The sequence below is a fragment of the Pteropus alecto genome, unplaced genomic scaffold (assembly GCF_000325575.1).
Source record: "Pteropus alecto unplaced genomic scaffold, ASM32557v1 scaffold94, whole genome shotgun sequence".
NCBI classification, from domain to species: domain Eukaryota; kingdom Metazoa; phylum Chordata; class Mammalia; order Chiroptera; family Pteropodidae; genus Pteropus; species Pteropus alecto.
The window spans coordinates 5,036,819-5,049,296 of record NW_006437736.1 but is presented as its reverse complement, the minus strand read 5'-3'; the positions used below and the strand labels follow the sequence as shown (position 1 = coordinate 5,049,296).

The window sequence follows — 12,478 nt, the reverse complement described above, 5'->3', positions numbered from 1 at the left end:
GGAAAGAGTATTCCAGGCAGAGATGACAGTAAGTGCAAAAGCACTGAGTCTGCTTAGCATTTTTGGGAAATAGGGGTTGGAATGTGGGTGGTAGGCCACGATATCACAGCAGCATCAAGGGACAAGGTCATGCAAGGCTATGTTTGGATGTCAGTTTGGACTTTATTGTGAGATAGAAAGCCATGGTAGTTTTCAGGAAAGGAATGATATGCTCCAACTTAGTTTTAAAAGACCCACTGGCTGCAGTATTGGTGGAAGTAGGCAAATCAGGAGGCCATCGCATATTGCAGTGGTCTTGGCAAGAGCAGTGGTGGTTTGGAATAAGGTGATAGCTCTGAAAGTGGTGACAAATGGTTGGATATTGGTTATGTTGTGAAGGTGGTAAAAAGTGGATACTGGCTAAACTTTGAAGGCAGAGCCAACATATTTTGCCCATTGATTTGATATAAAGTGTGAGAGGAGCCACGGTGTTTGGCCTGAGCAGCTGGAAGGATGGAATTGGCAGCTTCTGAAATAGGAAACAATTGAGAGGTAGTGAAGATCTTGAACATACTGAATTAAATTTTTTTCTTATACATGTAGGTGTAGGCATTGGATAAAAAAGCCTAGAGGAATAGTGCAGTCTGGAGATGTAAATTTGGGAGGTATCAAATAAAGATTTCTTGATAACACTTTCAGCTGTGCATGTGAGGGAGGGAGGCTGGGAGGCTCTCGATATGAGAGGGAAGAAATTGTTGATGTAGTAATTTTCTTAAAAGTCAGCATTTAATTTTATCAAATGAGTACATTTATTTTTAAAAGGTTTAACATAGATGTGTATAAGTATGTACATTTATATTTTAAAGTGCACAAATATGCTTTATGGAGCAAGAACTGAAGTAAAATACAGCAGAATATTTCGCTGTGGGCACCTTGTAACTGACTACTATATATAACTGTATTCCTGATTATTAGAACTTAGGATTATTTGTATAAATATCTGACCTTTTTTGTGTGTTGTTTTTAAGGTAATGCTATGGGCTACATACGAATGATAAGATCTGGTGGCCTTCATTGTAGCAGCAATGCCATTAGGTATGGATGCAAACATCATTTTTACCTTGTTTATTCCATTAAAAATTTTTATGTCCTTTAAATATATTATAAGTAATATTATAGAGATATATATTATTGATACATTTTGATACAAAATATGGACAAAAACCATTAATTCTAGTTCATTTTTTTTCTCCTTAAAATATAACAGGTCTTTGAAAATCTATTTCCCTTGAAGTTATAGTTAATTTATTTTATCAGTACAGTTTGTGAATGGTTCTAAAGATTTTATGCTTTTAAGGATTAAAATTGGATTATTAATATGTAAAATTAAATTTGGATTTAAGTGGTGATATTAATAATATAAATGCAAAATTCTTTTCAAATATATAGTTGAAAAATTTAGAGTCCTAGAGTACCGCTTTAATATCTGTGTCAGTTGTCCACATCATCTTGCCTTAATAAATTCCTTCTCAAATTCTTACGTAGATTTGTGCCTGACCTTGAAGATATTGTTAATTTTGAAGAACTAGTAAAAGAAGAAGGTCTTGCAGAAGAAACATTAAAAGCAGCGAGGTAATCTAATTTTGGAATAATCAGTATGTGTTTATGAAAGAGAAGAGTAGAGGGTAATATCTAAACTTATATATCAGTGTTTTTATTATACAAATTATGGTTTCAGCTTATGAAATGTAATGGGCTTTTTTAAGACTAGTATTCTGAGATCTTTACAACTTCACTAAAAATGGATCTTCTAGACATGTTGTCCAACATAGTAGCCACTTGCCACATGTGGCTATTGAACACAGGAAATGTGGTTAGTCCAAATGAAATGTACTAAAGTGTAAAGTACTTAACTACTTTTGAGTATTTCATATAAAAAAATCAAGTATTTAATTAATAAAATTTATTTGTTTCTTTTTACTTTTTTAATATTTGTTTACTAACACTTTTTGGGAATACCAGTCCTTCATTCGTGCAGCCTGGAGCAGCACCATTCAGGACAGTAGCCACTACCACGTGTAGCTGTTGAACACTTGAAATACGGGGCTAATGGGACTGGGGAACTGAATTCAAAATTTTATTTCATTTAAATTTAAATTATCATGGCTGTCTTATCATATAGTGCAGATCTATAGACTTGAGTCCATAGTGATTTTGGAACATGAAACTTGAAAGAGGCATTCAGAATTAAGTTCTTTAGAAAACTAAGTTATATTATTAATTATACCAGTTTATTGAGTCAGACATGAGGGGGCATCCCTGGAGAAAGTGGAGATAATTTGAGTATCAAAATGAATAATGGTAGAAATCGATTATAATACATTGAACAAAAAAAGCCATGTGTCATTGTGATGATAAGAAAAGTTGGAGGAGCAGAGGGAATGTTCCTTTTTGCAGAAGAATGCCAGCTAATAAATATAGAAGGGATGAGAGGATTTGGGGAGGGGGGAAATCACTGTTTAGCAGTCAGCACTAATATACTTAAAATCAGACAAAAATCATCAATGAATTCTAAAATATTTTTGGGTAATGGAGTATTCATAAATTGTTTATTAATTACAAAGGGGGGAAAACTGTCTTTACAATGGAGAGATTGCTATATGCCACCTTAACCAAGTGATCAAACATCACCAGTAACTGGACACAGTGACATTACGTGGCCTCCTGATGCAATGTAATAGCAAGTACCTGTGTTGTATTCTTGCCAGAAATGTTTGTTCTGAATTTAGTATGAGAAAATCATCCGAGATATCCAGAATGTGGGAGCATTCTATGAAACAGCTGGCCTAGACTCTTAAAAAATGTCAAATGTCATGAAAGACAAAAAAAGCAAGGAAACTATTCTAGAGGAGGAGAGTAAAGACACTTGACAACCAAATGCAGTGGGTGATTTCTAATCGTATCCTAGATAAGGAAGAAAATATAACTATAAAGGATATTTGGGGATAATTGCAGAAACTCGAATATGTATGTTAGATAATACTGTATTTTTGGAGAGGAGGTATAATAGTATATTGTGGCTTTGTAGGAAAATGTGTTGGTTCTTTAATAGATTTATACTAAAGTATTTATGAATAAGTGACATGAGGTCTGCATCTTTTAAATGTTTTAGGAAAAAGAAATGTAGGAAAATGTTATATAGTGAATCCAGTTGAAGGATATACAGGTGTTCATTACACTATATTTTAACTTTCAATAGGCTTAAAGTTTTTTTAAATGAAAAATATACTGGAAATGCACGTGTTCATTTTTGTGACAGTAAGGCCCCAACACAGAAAAATTGCTCTGAAATGAATAGCTTAGTTCTTTGCCAAATTAAAGAAGCCATGTACAATTAATAAGCTGTTTGAAATCATGTCATGAAGTGATTAAATTAGTTTGTGGTTGTGTATCGAAGAAAATCAGATCATTATCTTATTAAGTGATATTATTCATTTCAAAAATCGAAGACCTTTAAAAACAATTTTGAAGCAGTGCGAGGGAGTCAGAGTGGTATATTGTCTCCAGATTTGGACAAGGGAATGTATGACTGACATCAAGTGAAGGAAAGTTCATGGCAGGTGAAGTTAAGGAATTGTGGGGTTATGAGAATGAATCAGTGATCGCAGTAGACGGTGACCTCTTCCAAAATCATGGAGGAAAACTGAAGCAGGTATCAATCTGAGATAAATGTAGGGCAGTGGTTAGTAGCTTCATAGATGCCCGCTTTCAGGAGGGAGTAATTGAGTAGTTGAATATAGTTGGATCATATGTGTCTCAAAGGAGAGTCTTTTACTTTCTAGTAAATAGGGAAGTAATCATTTGAAAATGGTAATAGCTATACCTGAGGGAAGCTGGAGAGAAAACAGCTAATGTTTCTGAAGGTTTTGCAGGAAGCCAAGTTCTCAAACCCAGGTTTCAGTTGAGGTGAGGAAGTGTGGAAGAAGCATTAGTGAGATTAAAGATGAATTTATTTATAATGAAATGGAGTTCTACAGGGCTCCTTGTAGGTAGAAGAAATATAAAACTGTTAAGTGCCAAGATATCCTACATATTCTCTTTTAGAGACTAAGTTAATTAAACAGTATTGATCAGCTTCTGTCATTAAGAAAATGAGTTCATTTTGAACTAGAAGGAAAGTTACTTAGAAATGTCTTACAATGTTTTATATTTTTGAGTGCTCTCAACTAAGCTGATGAGAGATGGATTTAAAAAGCCACATTTTCTTTTGAGAAAAGAGTCAAATAATTTTTTGCATTTTAGGCATTTGGATTCAGTCCTCAATGATCACACACGAAATTCTGCTGAAGGCACAGAGTATTTCAAAATGCTCGTAGATGTTTTTGCGCCAGAATTTCGAAGGCCAAAGAATATTCATCTCCGAAATTTCTATATCATTGTTCCCCCTCTGGTGAGTATTTTTAGTATCCAAAGTGAATTTTTAAAGAAGTATTAATAAATATAATTTCTTTGTAGTAGGGCGTGCACACAGATTGTATTACTGTATATCTGGTTGTACATAAAACTGTGATCTCAGCGTAGCCTAGAATTTTTACTTATTAGGTATGCAGAATGAGACTGACTTATAGTTAAATTCTTATTTGTTAATAACTGCCAGAGAAACCTAATGCACGTGTTCATTTTTGTGACAGTAAGGCCCCAACACAGAAAAATTGCTCTGAAATGAATAGCTTAGTGATTTAATATACTTGAGTGTACACCATTTCATATATATAATTTTGGGGCTGAATTATACCACATAATCATTTTAAGTGATTAATGAAGACTTTAATCACATCATGTTCTAACACATCTCTTAACATAGATTAAGAGGACAACTTCTCTCTATTGAGTAGTAAATATTAACATCTAGACTAAATTTTTAGTGCTTCCTCAGTATATAGTGTGTTGTACTCTAATTCTATAGTTTCTATCAAAAATAGCTCAAGTTACCCAAAACTGCGTTATAAAAACAATTGTCACAGTGGAAAAAAATGGAATTAAGAGATTAGAGAAGTATATATTAGCTTTAAGCGTTATTTTTCCCTGAAGGTTTTTATATAAAACTGATTTTTAAATGGATAGGTCAAAAATCTAACTATCATGGAGCAGATCTAACTTTTGATTACATCTAACTTTGATCAAGAGTAATAACTTCATATTGCTGCCCGAATTGGCACATCTTCTTACATATTATAGTCATTATTATTCTTTGAAAGTGGCTCATGGTCTGTTTATTGACAGCTTTTTCTTCATGAATTTTTACTGTTTTTTATACATTTATTGTTAGTGCTTTATCATAAAAATTATAACTGATGTAGCAAAAATGTCCATGTTCATCTAATAAGCATTATCTTTTCATCTTAAGTTACTGTCAAGCTAGAGGTGAGTCGAAGTCTTAATTATACTTTGATAACAATATAGTTACCTTAGGGTAAATTCTCACCACATTTCTTTAATTTGAAGGCAGTATACTCAAACCTTAGTAAACAGCAGTGGGGAACTGCTTGTGAATTTGGGGAAGAGTGGTTTTGCAGGGCACCTGTCAGACTTCAGTTAGTGATGGAGCAAATAAGGTGGCTTAAGAGCACTATAAAGAATCTTAGAACTTGAGTTGATGATCTGATTCCATAAAAAAGACAAACATAAATGAGATAAATAACAGTTGATAAGGATTTCACAAATATGAAATTAATTGCCAAGAAATTGTTTTGCAGGCAATAAAGTGAAACTTCATCTGTTGTTTCCAGTGTAAGCTATTAAAATATTTATCACACTGTATCATAATTTTTAAACAGGTCTCTCTCTACCCCTCTAGAGTTGTGCTATCCATATGTAGCTACAAGTGGCTACTTTAAATTAGTTTAAATTTTATAAAATAAATCCAGTTCCTCAGTTTTAGGAGCCGCATTTCAAGTGCTCATTGGCCTTCTGTGGCTGGTGGCTTAACTGTAGTGGACAGTGCAGATATATAGCATGTCTGTCACTGCAGAGAACTCTGATGGTGTTCTTTTTTTTATCATAATTAATCTTCGTTGAATAAATATATGATTAGGCATTTTGGAGGAGCTGAATTTTAGGAAAGCACTTTTTTGGGTTATTCATTTATCCAAATGACTACTAATCCTTTAAACCAAGAATATGATAAGAAATAGAATTTTAGCATGAATTGGGTGGGTAGAAGTAAGGACTGCCATGCTTGAGTGCTTATGCTTCGAGGTAAAGCAGGCCTACTTTTCTGACTCCAAATTTCACTTAGAGTACAACTTTGGTCGAGTTATAAACTTCTCACACCTCAGTGTCCTTTGTGTAAAGTGTGCATATTTTATGACAGCTCTATTAAGGCACTGTGCTTGGGTAAGTGACTGAGGGGGCAGGGCTCAAAATTTAAAGGACTTTGAAAGAAGAGCCACTAAGGTAAATACAACATGTTCAGGTTGTGACCTCACCAAGAGGCTATATGAGGCAAATATTTCAAGTCAAAATGACAGGAACCTAGAGGAGATCCTATTTATAATTTTTGAAATCTCTATTTTAGGAACTTAAGTTCTCAAGATTTTTTAGCACAGTTGTTTCTCTAACATGTCGTTGTATCTTTTTAGACCCTCAACTTTGTAGAGCATTCCATTAGTTGCAAGGAGAAATTGAATAAAAAAAATAAAATAGGAGCTGCTTTTACTGATGATGGCTTTGCGATGGGTAAGCTTAATAGAATTGTTTTCCCATTAATTTTATGTTCATCTTACAATGGTTTTTTAGAGAGATTTGCTTAAGAATAGGTTTGTTTTACTCTTTGTAGATCTGTTTTTCATAAGTAGTATTTATTTTTTAGCTGGGTTGTCTGATACTTGTTTTCATAATTTATAACTATCATCATTCTCTTGCCCCCTTGGTATATGGTATTGCTAATCACTTAGTTGGACCTATATTTTAAGTTTTGTTTTACAGTCTTAGCTCTTATAGTTTCCCTGATTTCTCTGTAGCTTCCTCCATTGCTGTCTATTTAGCAGTGGAAGTTTTTCCCCACCCTTGTAAACTATATGTTATCTTCAGGTGATTTGCATAGCCATGTTATTTCTTTTTTCTTCTTGCCGCTTTCTCCTTCTTTATACTTTCACATCTTTTTTTTTAGGAGGAATTAAATCATGTTGTTAGACTTATTTATGCTGTAAAAGTAATTTATAAGAGGATAATTAAAAATGGTTAGCTTAATGTTAGGAATTATTGGTGGAGTAGAATACAACTTCTATACTCATTGTAATTTTGTTCTGGTTTTGCTAATGTCTGCAGGTGTGGCTTACATTCTGAAGCTTTTGGATCAGTACCAGGAATTTGACTCTCTTCACTGGTTCCAATCTGTTAGAGAGAAGTACATGAAAGAGATAAGAGCTGTTGCTAAGCAACAGAATGTGCAATCAACTAGTCAAGATGAAAAACTACTACAGACTATGAATCTCACTCAGAAGCGCCTGGATGTGTGTCTGCAGGTTAGTGGAGAATAACAGCTCCATTACTTCTCAGTATCTGGAAAAAACAAATCTTATGAAAACCCCTATTTTAACAAGTGAGATGAATAGTGGTAATAAACTATTTTAAAATGAATGGTATTTGGAAGCCATTTGATTCAGATCTTTAAAATGGATGGATTACTTAGTTTAGTTTCTGTATTTATGATTTCTACTAGAACTTTTTAGAAATAATAAGTCATTAAATATGATAATTTTGATATTCTGCTACAATAAGTATTTTCAGCTTTTATTTTAAATTCTTTTTATTTACTTAGGAATTTGAATTGCTCTATTTCTCACTGAGCAGTGCAAGAATTTTCTTCAGAGCTGACAAGACTGCGGCTGAAGAAAACCAAGAAAAGAAGAAGGAAGGTCAGTGAGGCGCTTAAATTTGGCAAGATCAATAAATCTTTCTTTAAGAGTAGACACTAACCCCCCATTTTTATCTGGTCAGACTCTCAGCTTCCTTTTCCTTTTGAAAAATAATACAGACGAGAAATGTCTTTAAAAAATAGTCTATGTGGATCATTTGTGAAATTGAAAAGAAAGATGCATAGATTATGCAATTCTTTCTGAGGTAACTATTTGGTTTCATTCATCTACTCTTAACAAGCTCAGTGTATTTTCTTTCACCCCTCAACCCATATCAGGTAAAAAAGGACAGTTTAGAGGAGGAACATTAATGTTGCTGAAGGTAGGCTGCTGCTAACAAGGTATTGACCTAATGAGATAGGGCAGGTGATTAAGAAGGTATAGAATAGTAGGGGCTATTTAGTGACATAGGAACAGCCCCCTCCTCTGTTCTGTAGCCCAGCCTTGAAGAGTCAGAGTGTAGTGTGTAGCCATAATAACCCACAGTCATATCAGTGAACTTGTATCATTAAGGAAAGGATTCTGTCCATTGTATTCTATGTAGGATGGTGGGAAAGTATTTACATATTTTAATGTTTAAGAACACTGCTCAGTGTTTCATACTTAAGGACCCCCCAGGATACACTTTTCTCAGATTCGAAGTTTAGGAACAATTGTCCTCTGTGAGGAATGAATGTTTCCTTTTTTCTGTCATGGAAATTATGTAACTTAGATTTCTCTCTTTGCTTGGAAGCTCAAAACTGGACATAGCAACCGAGTTGACAGTTTTCTTGTTTGCTCTTTTTTCTTTCTTGTATTTTCATAAATCTAAACATAAAACATTTCATAAAATACAATGTTTTTATTAATCTTATTTTGTCAGTTAAATTAAAAAAATTTTAATACTGAATAGAGGTAATTTAGTCGGATAGATATATCAACAGCATTCACTAACAATGCATAAATTAAATATTATTAAGGAGCATAAGCAGGCATTTTTGGAATCTAGACTCAGTAAATAATGATTGTGTGCTTGAAAAATTTCAGGCTGATACTCCGTATTTAATAAATGAAAAAATTATGTTTGGGTTCATTTTCAAGGCTAAGATAATATCTAGCAAAGCCATTTGGAAGAATTTGAGTCAATATAATCTAAATTAGGGAGAAACTCAGTTATCGTTTAGGTTCTGCTCAGGCATTTCCTGTGCCAGAACCTTGTCTCCAGCCCCAGGGGGCTGGGCATACTATGCAACTGGATGTTTACTTCAAGGTCCTGAAGCATTAACACAAACCTTTCAGGCTCGTGGAGTATCTTGCTTTGGACTTTGTTCCTTTTTAAGGAACTGTCTGGGATTCTGGTTGCTGTATATCACTCAAATGCCCCGATTGTTGTGTTTTAGGACTCTAGCTAAAGGCTGCTTAGTGATGTAGTCCGAGTTGCTGGATCCGTGAGTCAGATAGTTTTTCTCTGTTAATTAAATATGTGCATGTGAATTTGCACAAAAAGGAATTCATTTTATCATAATCATAATAAAAGCTGCTTTTAAAAGTAAATTACAAATACAAATGGAAAGTTATTCATTCTGGACAATTTTATATGTGGATTTGCTGCCACGTTTCTCAGTTACCAGCATATGCTGTAAGAGTGGTTTCTTGCCCTGGCTATGGGGAGCGTGCCCCAGATGCTGTTCTGATCTCTCACAAATCTGTACCCTCATTAAGAACCAGTTAAAAGGTTATATTTGCAACATTTGGCCTAGATTTTTAAAAAATTGAGGTAATCTAGATATAATTTGTGATTGTTAGAGAGATATTTGGTAGATGAAACATTTTCTTAATTTGAAATTGAGCAACACAGCTCTTCTGAATTTTATTCTCAATTCATTTTTTTAAATGAACATAAATATGTCCAATGTTATTTTCATGTATGCTTCCAGAAGAGACGACAGCGAACAGTGGAGACCTGTCCGACCGCACTGTTCCTGCAGATCCTGTTGTCAAATGATGTTGATGGTAATGCAGTGTTCCTATGAAATCATCAGAATTGTGTCAGTGCTATTGCCAGTGACATGGACGTTAGTAAGCTAATGATGAAGTGTTTCCTGGGCCACATCCCTGGGAAATGTTTAGAAGTTGCAGCTCTTTTAAGGCAGTGCTGTAAAGCTAAGTCCATTCTTCTTCCAAAGGCTCTACTTTTCAAAGATTGAGAAAGATTTTAAAGTTGTATTTTTGCCTGGACTTCAGGCTAGAAGATGTGCCTAGAAACAGTTAGTTGAAGTGAATTTATAGAAGGGCCAATCCAAACTCCTAAACTGCCACCTCAGATCTCTTGTAATCTACATGAATGTTTATAATTTGTATTTGCATAGGTCTTTGATCCATATTTGTCCAGTCATTGGAAATTCAATGCATATACTATGTACAGCCAGTAAATACATGTTTAAACAAAAGGAATCGAGCCTAAAATTAATGGAGCATACATATCAATGTTCTCATAAAAAGAATATATGAAGATGGTTTTGATACTAGAGGTGAGGCACACGTGTGTTATGTACCCTTTATGTATAGTATAAACATTCATTGTTAATTTCTTGTGACTCACAAGCTGCTGATGTCCTTGGTAAAAATATTTTATAACTAGTTTACATTGTTTTGAGAACATTTAATCTCCAACAACTGCTTTAAATTTAAGATTTACTTAATACACGAGATGAAAGAAAATTCAGATAAAGCCATAGAGTCCTACTTGAAGCTTCACTTTTGGTTGAAGGCCCTATGTATGATATGAGAGAAAAACTGAATGAATTCTTATTTCTACAACCAAACTCAGGTTTCTTCCTCATGAGGTTGAATTGAAATCTTGGTGATGGTTTGGACAGACTTTTTATTTAAACCAAGTATAATCTAAGTCATCAGATTAAGCACTGTGCAGGCTTTTAAAAATTTACCACTGTGAGAATAAAGTGCTAATGAATTAAATCATTTACTGCTTTAAAAAGCATAGAAAGATTTTGAGTAAATTTAGTTCCCAGCAAGCTGCTAGCTTTATTTTTTGTAAAGATTGTCAGTTAATAGTTAAATGGTTAATCGTGGCCTATCATCTTTTAATATATAAACAATGATACTTTTACAATGAAAACTAAGTTTAAAACTTTACATGTAGTATTAACATCATTTGGGGAAATAATTTGATTTTCCATTGCACTTGCCTATTAAGCATTTCTTTGGGTAAATCCTGCAAGTAATTCTAACATTGTTTGATTTCCAGCTTTTGGAACAGGTGTACAATGCCCTGTATTCATGGTTATGGTCAGGGTCATTTTCCCAGCCCAAGATAAATGCTTTCACTGTTAAAAGTCAGAAGAAACAGAATAGGTAGGAAATGTGTTTTCTTGTTTGTTTGTTTGTTTTATATTATATAAACATGACTTACCAAATTATAGACAGTGACTGGATTAAAGACATTTAATATTTGTAATTCATACTAACCGTAGAAATGGCCCTCAAGCGTGCTGCATAATTAATAATTTATATTTTCATTATTGTGAATGTTTATATTAATGATCTTGCATTGGGTTATATCAAATTTATCACCATTTCATAGCAAACAGTATTGCTTTTCCGTTTTTCTTCTCTAACTCCCCTAAAATTATCTCCTTTTAAAGGGATAGAAATTGTAATTAGAAGAGAATCAGATTTCTGTTCATTATCCCCATACATCAGGTATTTTATCAATACTACACAGACTTCACATGCTAACTGTATGGATACCTACAATTGAGAAGAAAGTGACAGGTTATTTTTTTGCCTTTAGTTCAAAATAATGTCCACTGCAGTCTGGATAAAGTATAATAAATTCACATATTTGAAATAAAATCTCCGAACAAAGATTAAGCATTTAAATGTTATTGAAGTGTGGATTAACAGGGTTTGAGTGTTTCCTACCTAAGTTAATATACACATTTGGATGATGGTTCATGTTAACATATTAATGTTAATATTTTCATTTTTTTCAGACATACTATAAAGTTAGTGTGAGCTTTCATTGTAAATTCACAGAAAACTTAATGTTCAAATTCTCAGGAATTAAGGACTAACCATAACATGTCAGTTCTAATTAAATTTTGTAAAAGATGGCAAGTTTGTTACCTCACTTAAGTGGGGCTTCCCCCTCCTCAATTCTAATAGAATACAATATGTATAATAAAACATTAATAAATACAGTTTCAAAAATTTACTTCCCCTGGATGTTTATGTTCAGAATTGAATATCTTAAACCAATAGTTAACATTAACCTTTTTGAAGTCCCTCTAATCTAATGAAATATATGGAATTTATCTTTAAAAAACTACTTGCATGCACATAGGCACAAATTTCAAGTATAAAATTGGTCTCGGCTCCTCTTCATATATCTCAAGTGAAGATTTTTGTTTTTTTTCCTTTGTACATTCTTGATCTTTTTATTGCTTGCTATTGCTTGCTGTTTTCATGTAAAAGCCACATGAATATTTAAATCCTAATCCTGGGAAGGGATCATTAGTTTGCAGTATTTAATGTTGGAAATAACTGTAGTGCCATTTGCAATCATGAGTTGAACTGAA

At 33.5% G+C, this 12,478-nt stretch overlaps 1 protein-coding gene across 3 annotated transcripts in view; it reads left to right on the top strand.

Moving 5' to 3' along the window:
* Positions 1-12,114, top strand: part of WASHC4 (WASH complex subunit 4) — a 51,114-nt gene extending 39,000 nt beyond the window's left edge. Inside the window, exons 27-34 of one of the 3 annotated variants that reach the window (XM_025048823.1) lie at positions 1,008-1,074; positions 1,525-1,611; positions 4,282-4,429; positions 6,621-6,717; positions 7,309-7,505; positions 7,802-7,898; positions 9,815-9,890; positions 11,146-12,114. In XM_025048823.1, coding sequence (XP_024904591.1) covers positions 1,008-1,074; positions 1,525-1,611; positions 4,282-4,429; positions 6,621-6,717; positions 7,309-7,505; positions 7,802-7,898; positions 9,815-9,882 — 761 coding nt within the window. In that variant the 3' untranslated portion in view covers positions 9,883-9,890; positions 11,146-12,114. Of the gene's footprint in view, positions 1-1,007; positions 1,075-1,524; positions 1,612-4,281; positions 4,430-6,620; positions 6,718-7,308; positions 7,506-7,801; positions 7,899-9,814 lie in introns of all 3 variants that reach the window. The other 2 variants (XM_025048824.1, XM_006914521.3) reach the window with 2 other exon arrangements.
* Positions 12,115-12,478: the final 364 nt, after the last annotated feature.